Consider the following 16,272-nt stretch of genomic DNA (forward strand, 5'->3'; position numbering starts at 1 on the left):
TTTAATTTTTTAAAGGTGACATATTTAGTCCTAAATTAGTCGGCAGTTGAAATTCTTGATGGCCAATCAGAATCCCAAAGTCCCAAAATTCCACACATTCTTCGAACCTTAATTTCTTCATTCCTACTCTTAAAAATAACCTATTTTTTTTAACAATTGTAAATGTCGTTAAATAAACACATAAAAATCCTCCACATGCACTTAGAAAGATGTTAATCAACGCATAAGGGTTTCTTAAACGCCTTATTATCTCAGTTTATCAACAATGAGCATTCATGTCAAGCAGGTTATGAGCGGGGTGTAATGCTTGTTCTTGGGATCTAGGGGATTAAACTGTCCTCGACGTTCTCCCCCACTCTTACAGGAGGAAGGCCCTTCGTTGTCCTTTCTTCAATTGTGAGAATTGTCTTTCTTTGTCGGCTGGGCTCCTATGAGTTTATGTACCTGTTTGGTAGTAGGTCGTAAAAAGTTGAAAACAAGCTATTGGCAAAATTATTATTATTATTATTTGGCAAAATTTGCTGCAGTAGGGATGGCGTGTTCCCCTCAAAAGATCCATTGTTACCTCCGTTATCAGAATTTGTCATTTCTCACATCAAAGCTCAAATGTTACCCACAAACAGCGCCAATGATGCACACAGAATTTCAGCAGCACCACAACGGTCAAAAGATTTTCACAAAAATCCTAAAATTATCGTAGAACTAACCCTACAAAACAAATGTTAGTACTCCGATACTTAGGTTAGTAACGTTCTTATTGAAGAAATAAATGAAAAACTATAATCAAAGTGACAATAATAGTTAAAAATAGTGTGAAAGTGAAGGAGTTCGTATGGAATGCCAAAAGTGAAAATGAAAAAGAATGAGAATTTGAGTGTAATAGCTTGTAGTACGAAAATGACTCAACCATTTCTCAATTTATAAGTGTCCATAGAGCAAGCTTCGAGGGTTAGTTGTGGCAAATTCGGTGTCGTTAGATAGCTGCACATGTTAGCTTTGTAACAAAAATGAATCATAGGATTTGAACTTATTTAGACGAAGATATGACAGTTTGACCAAACATTGTCCAATCTGCCTGAGTATATAGGGATGCAGTTACTTGCTGACTAAAGAGTCAATTTCAGTTGGGCCTCTTGGAGTTATCCCAAGATATTTTATTATGACGTGTCTTAATGTGTCAGTCACCTGAATGACATGGCCGCCTGTTGCATGATTATTTGATTTACTTTATTGGGCTTACTTCTTGCACTTGCCATGTTAGGATAAAGAAACGGTTTTATGGACCTTGCTTTGGGCCTAATAAGTCGTGGCCTGCTGGGCTATTCGGCTGGCCCACCTCTTTTATCTTTGGGCTCAAAAAATATTTGAGGAGGTATGACAATAAATTGTTCAACAAAACTATCAATAAATAACAAATTACACATATATAGATCTATATAAAAAAAATTACTATTGAATTACTCGTGCACTTGAACTCAATGCCTTGGATGTATAGAGTTTTGGGACTTCAATAATATTGACCAGTAGGTGAAGATTTTATCGACTACAATATTTTTCATTTATCTCAAATCACACAATAAGTTTTTTCAAACTTTATTGAAAATTTCCCGATCCCCTTAGCCATTCACCAATTCAAATTCCCAACCATGTCACCTACTGCAATACCACCTCCCCATTAACTAAGTATAACACAAAAACTAGAATCAACCCACCAAAAATTTGAAAAAAAAAAACATTACTTGTAACTTCAAGATATGATCCTTGAAATCCATAAATACAATAGTAAATACTTATAATTTGAGTTCAATTATCTGCACATTAAATTATATCGTTCAAAATTATTGTTTTAATTATCTCAGTTCAGTTGTCGCATTAACGTCATCATTAAAAAAATCTAACGCAACTTCTCAGTCATCCACCCAATTAGTCAAATTTACAAACATACTCCAATATATTACAAAAATCTTTTAAACTTCCAATGTACTTTTAGGTCAATGAAATATAAGTGACAATGTGTTTTCCTTCAATATTTACACAATTATTTCATCTCACTCCCAATATAATTAAAATTACCTTTAGTCACAGTTTTAAATGGATATAGAAGTAAATTTTTCCAGAGGTAAGTCCCAATGACATCAATCATTTCAGTATCTAATCACCTAGATTGCCTATAGGATAAGATATTCTATACTTTGTTATCAAATGAGAGTAATTTTGAGAGTAATTTTTTTTATATTTTACTTATTTTTGTCTGCCATTTATTTTTAAAATTTTAAATATATTAATTATTTTTAACTCTTTAATTTATCATGATTTTCTATAACTATCTTTTGGTAGTTATTTTTTTCATGTATTTTCTTATTTCTTCAATATTTTTTTTTTATCTTTGTTTGTCAATATATTTTTATAAATAAAAATATTTATATTAACTTGTTATCTTAATATATATTTTTAGGTACTTGAGTCGTTTGATTCTTCACTTTAAGAATAAGGGTTTCGATATGTGAATCAGTACAAATATGAACTTTTGACCCTATATATATCCCACAATCATTTGAAGCCAATGTACGCAATTTATCATAGAGAATATATTTGTTTTTCTAATCATTCTTGCACCTAATTAATTAAGTTAAATATCCCGCGGTTTTCTAAACATTATGTTTGGATTAATGTTTTGGGTGTTTTGGAGATAGAGAGAGAAAAATAAAAATAAGTAAGTATGTATTTTGAGATAGATGGTATGTTTGGATTTGTGTTTTGATATAATATAAAATATTATAAAATAAATAGTGTAGATTTGGTGTTGGGATTTGGGAGACAGGAGTTATTGTTTATTGTCAAATCATGTCTTTTAATATATATATTTATATATATATGTTTATGTATATAGTATTTTGTTTGTTAGTGAAATATAATATATATATTTATGTTAAGTAATTTTTTTTATTGAGAAATTTCTTTTTATATTTTAAATAATAATTATAATTTTAATGCATAATTAAATACATTGTAGTATTCTCTCCAAAATGATTTTGTTAAACTTTATCTTTGGAATCAAAAAACATAATATATAAAATTTAAATAAAAAAAAATAGAATTAAGTATGTATTATTGGTATATTGTCCTCAAATTTCAAATTTCTCAAATATTTCAGTGAAATAGGAAAAATTATAAGTACAAAAGATTTAAATGGTCTAAGTTGAAAAAATTTATAATCAAGAGTTAAATGCACTATATATGTAACATGTTGAAAATACATTATTAGAATTTTATATGTGAACTGATAAATTTTAATAGATAATTGAAGTAATAAAAATACGAATTAGGTATATAGTACTGATATATTGTCAGTAGTGTACGCAACTGCTACAGTATTTCCGTTAGGTAGAAAAATTTTACATATTTTAACTAAGTAGCATTGATATTAAATATCTTTAATATCAATAATTTTATAAGTTAATAATTATTTTTTAGTAGTAATTATTAATTATATTTCATAAATATTATATATTAAATAATATATAATACATATAATAAGAAAGAAGAAATGAAAGAGAGAAGAAAGCTTGTACGAAGAGAGAGAAAGAATAAAAAAATAATAATAAAACATATAAAAATTAATTTTCACACCTAGTGGTGGTGTGAAGTTACAAAACCAAACTTATTTTTGTATCTGAGATGGGCCAAAATACAAAAACAAACATACTAATGTTTATTTGAGATCCCAACGCTTATCTTGATCGAACTACTCTAAGGATCATATTGATTTCTAGCCACAGATTAAGATTATATTTGAATCTATACATTTAAAACAATAGATTTCAAATCCCTAGGCACAAATGCATTGAATTTATTTGAATAATTTTATATTTAAAGAATTTCAAATTTAAATCATTCAAAATTCTTTTCAAATCCAACTCTCTAATTCGAAATCTATTAAATCAAACACAACCTTATTAATTTTTGGCTACCTATAATATGTCGTGAGCATAACATTAAATTTTTAGATTGAAATTAATGTGATAAAAGAAATGTCAATTTCAATAAATGCAAATACAAATATTTTTCTTTAAACTTCTCCACATTTTTTTGAGTTGATATGTTTTTCAAACAAGGTGTAAGAATTATGATGCAATTTATTAATTTTGCTCTATAGTTACTTTAAGTCAGAAATGGACTTTTTACTCTAAAATCAAATTGTTAGTAAATACCTTATCCAATTACCAAATCACGTGAATCGCACGTGTATTTTTTTTTAAAATCTATTTTATTTGTTAAGTGATCCGTTCAATGTAACTAATTTGGTATAATTAATAATTTAATTCACTGTATTTTAAAAAAGTAGATCATGATTTTCCACCAAGAACTATGACGAAAAAATTTGCAAAATTCAAGTATAGCTTTTTGTATTATTAGATTTGTGAATATCTAAAATATTCGTCGCAAATAAAAAACTATTGATCTTGAAATTTACGAGAGTATTGACGGTTGGCGCATTGACGATTGATTGACTTTCAACATCCCAAATGAGGACCTAATCCCAAATGATGTTTTTTGTTTTACTTCCCCCTCTATTGGGAATTATTTTTTGAGGGGCTTATTTTGTGAGGAGGATGTCCGCTTTGGTGCAGGAATTTTTTAGGAGGATGCCCGCCTACTATTCTAAGAGGAAATCTTGCACATTAAAAATCGAATTAGTGGGAACATTAGAATTAAATAACAATGATGATGGAGCCACTGAAGTTGATCTTTGAACAGATAGCCCCCTATTTAGGGTAAATTACAATCTAGTTACCTGTATTATGGAAAATAAGCAAATAGCCCCCTTTTAAAAAAATAAAATAGCAATTTATCACTTCAATATTAAAAAATGTGCTAAATACCCTACTCACACGAATGGTGTTGTGCACGCCTGAATTTTCCTTTTTTATTTTTGATTTTTATCTTTATTTCACAACGAATATTAAATCTTATATAATATAAATCAACGGTTATATTTTACTTTAATAATATACGGTATAGATTATAGTCCATATCTATTGGACCCGTGCATTTTTTAAATACATCATTACCGCCGTCTATGGAAAAACAGATCTAAGATGTGAGAATAATGGAAGGAGTCCACACCTCTTTGGGGGACTCCCCCAAAAAGACGATCCCCTAAATTGTGTAAAACAGTCCTCTAAGGTGTTATTTTTTATAAGGGGTCTATTTGCTTATTTTCCATAATAGAGGTAAGTAGATTGTAGTTTACCCTGAAATTATAGGTATATGATATATATCTTGAGGGGGTGTTACTGCATTGTACCCAAGGATGTTTGTGTAAAATTTTTATCATTGAATAGGGAGTGTACTTATAGTTACAATCACAATCTCAAGAGATGCATATCTAATTTTGCAAAGAGTAAGAATTGTTTTTAGAATTGTGTTTATGTAATTAGAGCTAACCTCGTGGTGCGAATATAATTTTCCAACCTAGCACTACAAGAAAATAACTCAACAGTTATAAAAAATTTTGATGCTAAAATCAATATCGACTTAGTTAGCAAGTAAAATTCTTACTAAATTTATGCTAATCTACATTAGCAATGACTTCCACTATCTCAAAAAAATAATTGTCGCTGCTACTAGGATTATTTCTTGTAGTGTAATAAAACTTAAGTTTTATCGCAATACAGGACATGGAAAAATTACAATCGAGAGTGGAGGTACTAAAATAAAGTATATATAAATTTATTTATTTTTTAGTAAATTAAACGATCGAATGCTGATCATATCCATCTGCTGGAAACTGTAGCCTTCAAGCCATGTTTCAGGGTGAGCGGAGCAGAAACACCTGGACAAATTGTCTGCCCCTCCGGAACCTCTACTTTAAAATTATGCAGAATGGTTGCGGCAACAGCTTTCATTCTAGTGAACGCCAATTCTTTACCCGGACAAGCCCAAGGACCTGACCCGAATCCAAGAAAACTGTTCGATCCTACATGTTTGATCCCTCCTTTCCCTGGTAATATCCATCTCTCCGGTTTGAATTCTTTGCAATCTTCTCCCCATATCTTCGGCATCCTTCCCATTGCATACGAGCAAAGGATTACTTTCGTAGTTTGATCAACTTTGTGTCCAGTAGGAAGCACATCTTCTTGGATAGGCTCCCGGATAATAACCGGGGTCGTCGGGAAAAGCCTTAGGGTCTCACACAACGCGCAGTGGAGATAAACGAGTTTGCTTAGTTCTTGTGCATTCGGAAAAAAATGTCTCCGAGGTGGGAAATTCTCCCTGATTTCTGCTAAAATCTTGTTTTCGGCGAAAGGGTTTCTTGAAATGAGGTAGAAGAACCAGGTTAATAGTGCAGCAGAAGTGTCCCTTCCAGCATATAAAAGGGTCATAACATTAGCTGCCAAAAAGCCTGTTTCTGTATGCTTTGTGGATCCTTTCGCAGTTGCCTCAGCCAAATAGAACTTCAACACATCAAACTCGTCTCCGTTTTCCTGTTTCTTGGCATTTAGCTCCTGGTTTTTAGACACATAATCTGCTATTGTTTGGTTCAGAATGTTGCAAGCTTCAGCAGTTTTCTTCTCCTTTCCAATTCTCAGCCACCTTTGCAGCTTCCAAACTCTCTCAGGCAGGATATGCCTGCGAAACACAACCTCCGCCATGTCATCCATGGCGTCCAATAGCGGGCTCTTGGGAAACCCGATCCGGAGGGACCCCGGATCGAATCCGGTAGCCATTAGGCAAGTTGTGTCGAGCATGTAACGATTGAACAAGATTTGTAGGTCTAGAACTTGGTTTTGATTTGACATGTGATCAAGAACTGGGATTAAGGATTTCTCCAGGGTCTGATGTATTATCTTAAGAGAAGACTTCTGGAACCGATTTTCCTTGTAGAATGCATGAGTAAACTTCTTCTCTTCTTTCCACTCTTGGACATCTTTAAGGAAAATCGCATCGCCGAAGAAATCGAAAGCCTTTCTGAACTCTGACCCCCTCTGGTAAATTGAGTACCTTGAGTTCAAGATGTGTTGCACGTTCGCTGGGTCGCTTGTGACCAAAATGTCAGTTTTTGTGAACCAGGATGTCTTGAGCAAAATAGTTGAGTTATTTTCTGTTAAAATTTGTGTTATTTTGTCGTATAATTCGTGGCTTTTGAGGAACACTGTTGGCATCAGTTTTATGAGTGGCCAGCTCCATGGGAAAACTCTATTTTGGGGAGCTAAAAGGAGAAGAAGAGAACAGAATACAACTACCAGAAAGATTTCCATATAGCCCATTTCTTGATTATTTGCGTTTTGGAATTGAAAGGGTTATGCCAAGAACTTGCATATTTATATGGTTGAATGAATTAATTCCAATTGCCATGAGGAGGAAGTAATTCGATCCTTCCTTGGACTTTAAATTTAGGCCCCAACAATGCGTTTTCGATTGTAATTGTAGTCCTATAATGACAGGTGTTTGACATTTAATCTGATTCTTTTAAAAATACAGCCTGCGATTTGGTCCATCAATATTTTAGTAAATTTTGCAATTTGAGAAAATTGTCCAAAAATCACACGTGCAAGTCACATGTGTCCTCAAATTTAAAACGGTCTCCACGTGCCAATTTTCAGGAGATTCATAATTCTCCGAAAAAAATATGATTTCAAATCATAGAATTTACAAATATAATCAACCAAATAGCAAACTTCATTTCTTGAAAAATCAAAATGCAAATTACCTATAATTAGAAGATCAAAATTGCAATAAAACCAAAAATAATATGATGTTCTACCAAGTAGACAGGTGGGCAGTGGGTGTCATAACGTAGGATGTCAAGTAACTGCTCAAGGATTCTGGAGCACAACTTTTTTCCTTTAAACATAGGTAGGGAATTTGGCAGCACACATATTGGCTAGAAATGCCTTCCAAGGTATAGATGGTCCATGAACTACATAGTATCCAATTGCATGTCGTCAAATCCTTTGGTAATGAAACATGCATTTCTGAGGCTGACAATAAAAAGAAAATATTATTAGTAAGAAAGGAATCAAATAATAAAATTATATATTAATTAAATTATTAAGTAATAGAAATTTGTTCTTAATCAAAGAATTGCTAGAATAAATATAACATTTAACTATAGCTAATAATTATCATAGTTAAAAATAAATAATCATAATAATAGTTATTTACTACAATCACGCAATATTTGTTGGTTGCGATTTTTGAAATTGTGGCTAAAAAATTTTGATAGCTAAGAGTCATAGCCGTTAAAATAGGGGCAATAACAAATTTTCTCCTTGCGCTCAAGCAAAGTATAATCTACATTTTTCTTGTCATATTGGCTTGATTTGTTTGTGTTTATACTCTAACTCGCTACCAATACTTTCAACACCAAAGAATTAACACATGTTGAGCGAAGGCAATAGGATAGCCTGCCAAGAAATCCATAGACAAAAAGCAATTAAGGGCAATTAAGTCATGTGATTTTTTTTTATTTATAAAAAAGAACATAATTAAAATACACTATTTAATCTTTTATGATCCTTAATGATAATTAGTTGTAATTAATCACCTCGTACTTAATTATTTAAGGGATTTATAAGATTATAACGTCTATTATACAGTGGAAACAACATTACACGCATAAATTGAGATTCAAAATTTGAACTCATACATAGTGTTTGGATTTGTGGTTTGAGTGCTTTGTTTTGTGTTTTTGGAGATAGAGAGATAAAAATAGAGATAAATAAGTGTGTGTTGAAAATAGATGATATGTTTGGATTTGTGTTTTGTGATAATTTATTTAAAATAAGTGGTGTAGGTTTGATGTTGGGATTTGAAAGACAAAAATGATTGTTCATTGTCAAATCATATCTTTTTTATATATCTTTTTATATGTAAATATTGTATATTTAATGTTGTATTTTTTAAAAAAAAAACCATTATTTATTGTCAAATCATGTCTCTTTTATATTTTATATATAAGTGTATATATATATTATATATAGAAAGCTGAAAAATAAAAAAATACACAGATAAAGTGTAAAAACACAAAAACAAACATTGAGCGTGTTTTATCTTGTATTAGGAAATGCAAAAATCTCTAAGGTCATGAAATCTCAAGTTCACCAACTTTTAAATTACAACTACCTCCTTTGAAAGTTTGGCATGATTACAAATACCCCTTATGTAAAAATTACAAATACTTCTTTAATGTTTGATGAAGTTTATGTACTTCTTGGATGGAGTTATCAAATTGTCATGAACTGTGCCCTTATTGTATTCTTTTCTTAGAAAAAAATAAAAATTTGTAAAAAATCAAAAAGAGTGTACGAAAAAATTTAAAAAATTATCAACTTCGTCAATGAAAAATAAATAAAAATATAATTTTTAGTCCACAAGGGTATTTTGATTAATTCATCATAGAATAGATAGAAACTTAACAGAAACTAACAAAATGTGTTAATTGTTAGACAACTGTTAAAATCATGGGGGTATTGATGATTTTTCAAATAACAATGAGGTATGCGTAATTATGTTAAAACTGAGGAGGGATTGTTGTAATTTATTTATTTATTTATTTTCAAACCCTTACCATATTTCGTATCCTCAAAGTCCCAAATTCTAATTGTTTTTGTAAATTTGCTTGAATTTTCAGGGTATCACGTATCTGTTCAATTTTTAATTGAAACTTAGGGTTGTATTGGGAACGAATTATTTGATATTATGATTTTACCCCTCAATTCAATTTTTTATTAAAACTGAGAGTTTTTACTAATTAAATATAAATTATTTGATATTTTTCTTGATAATTAATTATATATTACTGAAGTTATTGAATTATGTTTGTGTCGAATAAAACTAATGAAATATAGTCATTTTTTCTTTTCTGGGCTATTGGATTGGAGCTGGTATTCGTGAGTTAAATTGTATTTAAATGACGATTTTTATGTTTGATTCTTAAATTTAATTAATTTACACGGAACTGTTGTTTTTTCATGATAATACAGTGATTTTTTGGATGAGATTTTTAAAATGAAATGCTTGATTTTTCCAAAAAAGAAGAAAAATTCACCCTTATTTTATCGAATTAAAAAAAAATTCTATTCTTATTTTATGAGACTAAAAAAGTATTTTGCCCCGACTTCTGATGTACAACGCGGGCATTAGTTTCATGAAGGCTAAATTGCAATAAGACCCAGCACCTCATGGACCCAGCAAAACCCTGGGAGGCGTTCCCATAGCTTATAAGGTAATAAGACCAAATACTCCAATTATTCCACATGTTGTTGCACAACTCTTTTCCACCTTTTGAAACAATGAGTTGATTATCTTGAAAATGGCGCCTCTTTTAAGTTACATGATTAAAATTATATTTTTTCCCAAGAATGCGTAATTGTGAGGTTTTGCTATGGTTAATACATTGTAATTTTGTAATGAATACACTGTCTTCTTGCCGTTGGATGATATCATTTGTATAAATTCATGTAATTTAATTGTGTCCAATTCTTGCCTTTGTTAATTTATGACTAAGATTTAATAATCAACTCAATGGTCTGTTATAAATGGGGCCGTATCATAGCCCACCATCCCGGCACCCAAATGTCATAATAAGCTGCATGTATTGGAGCTAAGGTTAGTAAAAGGGTGAAACAAAGCTACTGTCGAAAAAAAAAAAAAAAAAAAGCCCATTAACCCCAAGCAAGAATCACGCAGAAACAGCCCAAGTAATAGACGGAAATTAAATCTAAGTAAGAAAAAATATCTGTTGTCCGTAAAGAGATGTGTCAGAAAAATATGTTAAATAATAAATAATTATTTCCTTTTCTAACAATTTAAATAAGGTGGTCTTTTAACAAAATGAAACTTTGATTGACACCCGTAAGTCATAGTTTGATTTGATGAGGAGAAAGCATGAAGAAGAGGTATATTCGTTCTTGAAGTGAAAATATTGCAATACCCTTTGAAGAATTTATCGTAAATGAATTGAATTTTTTCTATTTTAAATTGTATGATACTTTTATTCTATCTTAATAAATATATATGTCATGTATAAAATTATATTATTTGGTTTATTTAATGGAATACTTTATTTACGTACGGGGCGTATAATTATTAAATTAGACAGAAACTTCCATAGAAATTTAAATAAAAAATCTAATGTGTTGTCATAAATGGTCTCAACAAGCAGAGCACGCACTGCCATCTAATTTAATTATCAAATTTATAAATATTCCCACTCTTGACTTATCTACAAATGGACCATAACATACAAACTCATGTTTAGGAAATTTATTGATTGTGAGTACTTATTCAAATGAGTGTGAGTTTAAATTCTACCCTTTTAGTCCTTTAATTTGTTAGAGTTTGGATTTGGTCTTCTATGTATTTTAATTGCTCAATTTTGTGATTTTTTTCGCCGAAAAAATATCCAATTCATCGGAAAAGGTGGTCGTGAACTTCAAATTCTTGAATCTCCGCACCACATTGATGAAAATGGCTGGGACTTGTCTCGTTAGACTCACAAGGAAAAGGCGAGTCGAACTGTGGTGGTCCGCGATCGTCGTTCGTACGGACCGCGGCGAATTGACGCGAAGAGGCTGCGGAGGTGAAGGTAAAAGCCCAGTTTTTGTGGTGATCAAAACCTAAAATTGATTGAGAGGTTTTGTTCGTCTTGAGTTGGGAGTCGAACGGTATATGTGGCTCTCGGCAATTTTGAGTGACGTTGGCAGATTTTTAGAAAGAAGGTGGCGGTGAAACTAGAGTGAAAATGAATTAATTTTCCGGCGAATTGGATACTTTTCCGACAAAAAAAGTTCCAAAATTGAGCAATTAAAATACATACAGGACCAAATCCAAACCCTAACAAGTTAAAGGACTAAAATGGGATTTGGCTATAGTTAGAGGACCAAAATTGCATTTAATCCAATATAAATATATATTTATTTTTATAGTATTTTTTTATTTTTTATTCTCATTTGAATATTCATAAATTTAGAAGTATTTAGAAATGTCAATGGGAGCAGTAGAAGTGTATGCATACACAAATCTGTCTACGGCATCTCATAAACAAAATTGTCAAAACTTTGCATCACAAAAAGTCCATCTTTGAAACTGTAATTCTACTGTATATATGCAAGTCTTTCCAGGGAATCTCCTGCAAAGGAAAAAACGAAAATTTTTTATATTAAAAATGACAACAATGAAAAATTATAATAAATTAATACTATTAATTATGATTATAATAAAAATGCAAAAATGCTTGGCCTTCAATACATCCATCTCTTGGAAACCGTGGCCTTCAAGCCATGCTTCATGGTGAGAATGGCAGAAATGCTTGGACAAACAGTTTGCCCCTCCACAACATGAACACGATAATTATGCACAACTGTGGCTGCAACAGCTTTCATTCTGGTGAACGCCAATTCTCTGCCGGGACAGGTCCACGGCCCCGAACTGAATGCAAGAAATATATTCGACGCCACATGTTTAGTCCCGCCTTTCTCCATTATCCATCGCTCCGGCCTGAATTCCCCGCAATCGTCCCCCCATATCTCCCGCATTCGACCCATCGCATACGAGCAAAGCATGACTTTTGTGGTGTGATCCACTTTGTGCCCGCTTGGAAGCACATCTTGCTGGTTTGGGACCCTTAGAAGAAACGGGCCTGGCGGGAAAAGCCTCAGGCTCTCGCACAAAGCGCTGTGGAGGTAAACTAGCTTGCTCAGCTCTTCTACGTTGGAGAAGATGTGCTTTCTGGATGCGTTTCCAGGGAGGTTCAGCCTGATTTCTTCTAAAATCTTGTTTTCGACTGAAGGGTTTCTTGAAATGAGGTAGAAAAAACAGGTCAAGAGTGCAGCAGATGTGTCTCTTCCAGCGAACAAAAGGGTCATCAGATTGGCAGCCAAGAATCCCTTATCGTCATGCTTCTTAGCTCCTTTGTTACCACTATTACTTGCAGCCTCTTTCAAATAAAATTTGAGCACATCGAAGGTATCGTCTCCAGTTTCTTGATCATCCGTAGCTAATTCGTGCTTCTTCTTGGATACGTTGTCTAATAATATACGGTTAAAAGTGCTTGAAGCTTCAGCCATTTTCTTCTCCTTTCCAACCCGTAGCCAACGCTGCAACTTCCACACTCTCTCCGGCAGGATGTGGCGATAGAACACTGCCTCGGCTATGTCGTCCATGGCATCTAAGAGAGGGCATTCTGGAAACCCTACACGGAGAGAGCCCGAGTCGAATCCGGCAGCCAGGAGGCAAGTTGCATCAAGCATAAACCTATTGAACAAGCTCTGCAAATCCAGTTCTTGATTTTGCTGAGATGTGTGATCAAGGACCGGGATCAGGGCTTTCTCCAGGGTCTGATGGACTATCTTGGGGACCGACTCGTGGTACTGATTTTCCCTGAAGAATGCATGAGTGAACTTCTTTTCTTCTCTCCACTCCTCCAAATCCTTGCTGAAGACCGCCTGGCCGAGAAAATCGAACACGTTTCTGAACTCTGATCCCCTCTGGTAGATTGAGAAGTTTGAGCTCATGATGTGGTGCGCATTGGCTGGATCACTCGTGACCAAGATGTCTGTCTTGGTGAACCAGGATGTCTTGAACAAAACCGTGGAGTTGTTCTCCACAAGAATCTCTGTGATTTTGTCGTAGATTTCGTGGCTCTTGAGGTACATCGTTGGCATCATTCTCAGGAACGGCCAGTTCCATGGCAGGAGCTGCCTGTTTTTGGGAGCTAAAAGCACAAGAAACATGATGAGTAGTATGATTTGTATAAGGAAGATTTCAAGATATGCCATTTTCTCTTGTTTTCTGTTTTTGGTAAATTTCAGTATTTATAGAATTTGTCGATGTCCCTGTCTTCCGACAAATAAATATATATTCAGATTGAAATTTTTTTGTTCAAATTACATCTTTGATATGATTTAATATATAAAATAAGTATATATAATATTTATATTCGCAATGTGTATATATTATTATAATAAAATTGAAGTAGAAAATTTCAAAATATCTGAAATGCAACTTGAAAATGTATTTTTGACTTTGTCTTCCGAATTGGCCACTTGAACTTCTAGCTGGGATTTTAGGATAGGAAGCGACGTGATTGATTTGATGTGGTATCTGGTGGGCTAGAAGGGGTTAATTATGTGTTTAGGCTTGCCACCCCCTACTTGAATCATAGTACGAACAAGTCAAAACTTTGATTAAACATTTATGAAAAAGTCTGACTGATTTGTCAACGTTTTCGATTTTGAAATTGTCTTATTGAATCTGCGGTTCACACATTCGTGGAGGCAAAATTATAAAATTAATCCCATATTTTAGGATCATTTTAAATTTAATTTCATATTTTTTGAAATTTTAAAATCAATCCTGTGTGTAAAAAAAGCACCCATACTAATAGACGTTAAATACTTAACGGTGGAGAATATATGTGACAGTCACATTGAAAATGGGGAGAGAAAAAAAACTGTAAAAAACAAGGGCTCAAATCATTTATTTTCTTTCCCAAAATCACCGTGGTAAAATCCCAACCAAATTCCCAAAATTTTCTTGCTAATTTCTTCTAAAGCTTTTCAAATTCTTCTTTAATTTGTCGTTAAAAGTGTCGATCTTCAATGCTTGAAGCAAGTATCGTGAAAGTTCAAAGTTGTTCAACACAGTTGAAGTATTTAACAGTTGTTAGTGGGGGCATTTAACGGTCGTTAGTGATGGGGTTGCAACATTTTGGGATTGATTTTGCAATTTTTACGGAACATGGGACTAATTTTAAAATTCGAAAAAGAGTGGGCTCAAGTTTGCAATGACCTTAAATTGTGGACTAGTTTTGCAATTTTGTCCATCAGTGAACAATGAATAAATGGTGTAATTACAGTTACAAACTTGGAGAATTAAAATTCACAACCAAATTTGGGTGCTAAATGCATTTTTTGTCCGGTAACTTAGGTTATTTGGCTTGTTCGTCTGTTTTAATTTTTTAGAGTAACATTTTGATCAAACATCTTTTTTAACTTTTGTGATTTCAAACTTTTTTTTTTTTTCTATTGAGGTTCACCTCTACTGGTGAAAAGGGTGAACTCTGATTTAAAAAAAAAAAAAAAAACTGAAATATCAAAAATTAAAAAGATATAGGACTAAAGTGTCACCTTATAAATTTAAAGGATAAGAAACGTTATGCAAAATAAGTCAATAGGAATGATATCTCCAGTTTTAAAATATCATGTGAATGAATATGTATTTTTCCGACAATAAAGATAAACTCTGACGAGAAAAAAAAAATAAAATCATAAAAAATTAAAAGATAAAGGATCAAAATACTATTTTAAAAAGTTAAATGTATGCTATCCCAAATTTGTGACTAATATATATGTATGCTCAACATTTTTAAAAAGGTAAAAAAATTATGACAAATCAACACTCCAAGAATTTGCCTAGCCCACTCTAATTACTCTAGCTAATATCTGATTGAATTTATTGTGAGTATGCAAAAATAAATAAAAGAAGAACTCGTGCCCAACTCTCAAAATCTCAATATTGGTCAAATGTAGTTTATTTTTCAATAAGTATTTTATTAAAAAAATAATCTAACTTACACCAGCAAACCTCAAAATGAGTTAAATTTAATTTATTTCAAAATTCTATAAAACTCGGGATACTAGCAATAATACGGTTGGATTGAATTAGAAAAAAATCCGAACAATGATTAAAACCATAGAATCTCGAATGAATGATGACCCCTCAAGACGACAATGATGAGATGTTGTAGAACCAAACACTTCAAACATTACATTTTGAATTTCTATCAATTCAACGGCTTTCAGAATATTTATGCATCCAAGCTAACTATATATAAGCAACATTCAAAATGAACGACACACTTACACTATGTTTGTTTTCATTTCCAACTTATTTTCGAGACAAGTCAAAACATACTCAATATTTGTCATCATTCAAAAACACCTTATTTAGGTGTTTTTAACTGTTTTAACATAAAAACATACATATATATATACACATATATACATAAATATATATAAAAAAGGCATGATTTGACAATGAATAGTAATTTTTGTCTCCCAAAATACAACATTAAACATATAATACTTATTTTAAATTATCTCCAATGACATGATTTGACAATGAATAGTAATTTTTATCTCCCAAAACACAACATTAAATATATAATACTTATTTTAAATTATCTCCAAAAACAAATCCAAACATACATACTATCTCTAACACACACTTATTTATCTTTGTTTTTCTCACTCTATTTCCACAAAA

At 32.0% G+C, this 16,272-nt stretch overlaps 1 protein-coding gene and 1 pseudogene across 1 annotated transcript; both read right to left on the bottom strand.

Annotated features, from left to right (window-relative positions):
* Positions 1-5,573: 5,573 nt before the first annotated feature.
* Positions 5,574-7,271, bottom strand: LOC105178378 (alkane hydroxylase MAH1 pseudogene; annotated as a pseudogene).
* Positions 7,272-11,992: 4,721 nt separating this feature from the next.
* LOC105178377 (alkane hydroxylase MAH1-like) lies at positions 11,993-13,837 on the bottom strand. Its single transcript, XM_011101841.2, has 2 exons — positions 12,256-13,837; positions 11,993-12,136 (listed from the first exon to the last, which is right to left on the bottom strand). The coding sequence occupies exons 1-2, from the start codon at positions 13,782-13,784 to the stop codon at positions 12,058-12,060; spliced, it is 1,608 nt and encodes a 535-aa protein (XP_011100143.2). The 5' UTR covers positions 13,785-13,837; the 3' UTR covers positions 11,993-12,057.
* Positions 13,838-16,272: the final 2,435 nt, after the last annotated feature.

Source organism: Sesamum indicum, linkage group LG9 (genome assembly GCF_026168435.1).
Source record: "Sesamum indicum cultivar Baizhima isolate 11 linkage group LG9, ASM2616843v1, whole genome shotgun sequence".
In the NCBI taxonomy this organism is placed as follows: Eukaryota; Viridiplantae; Streptophyta; class Magnoliopsida; order Lamiales; family Pedaliaceae; genus Sesamum; species Sesamum indicum.

Coding starts and splice junctions, on each gene's coding strand:
- LOC105178377 (XM_011101841.2), bottom strand. CDS start 13,784: ATGGCATATCTTGAAATCTTCCTTATACAAATCATACTACTCATCATG. Junction 12,137..12,255: donor ACGGTTTCCAAGAGATGGAT/GTATTGAAGGCC, acceptor TTTCCTTTGCAG/GAGATTCCCTGGAAAGACTT.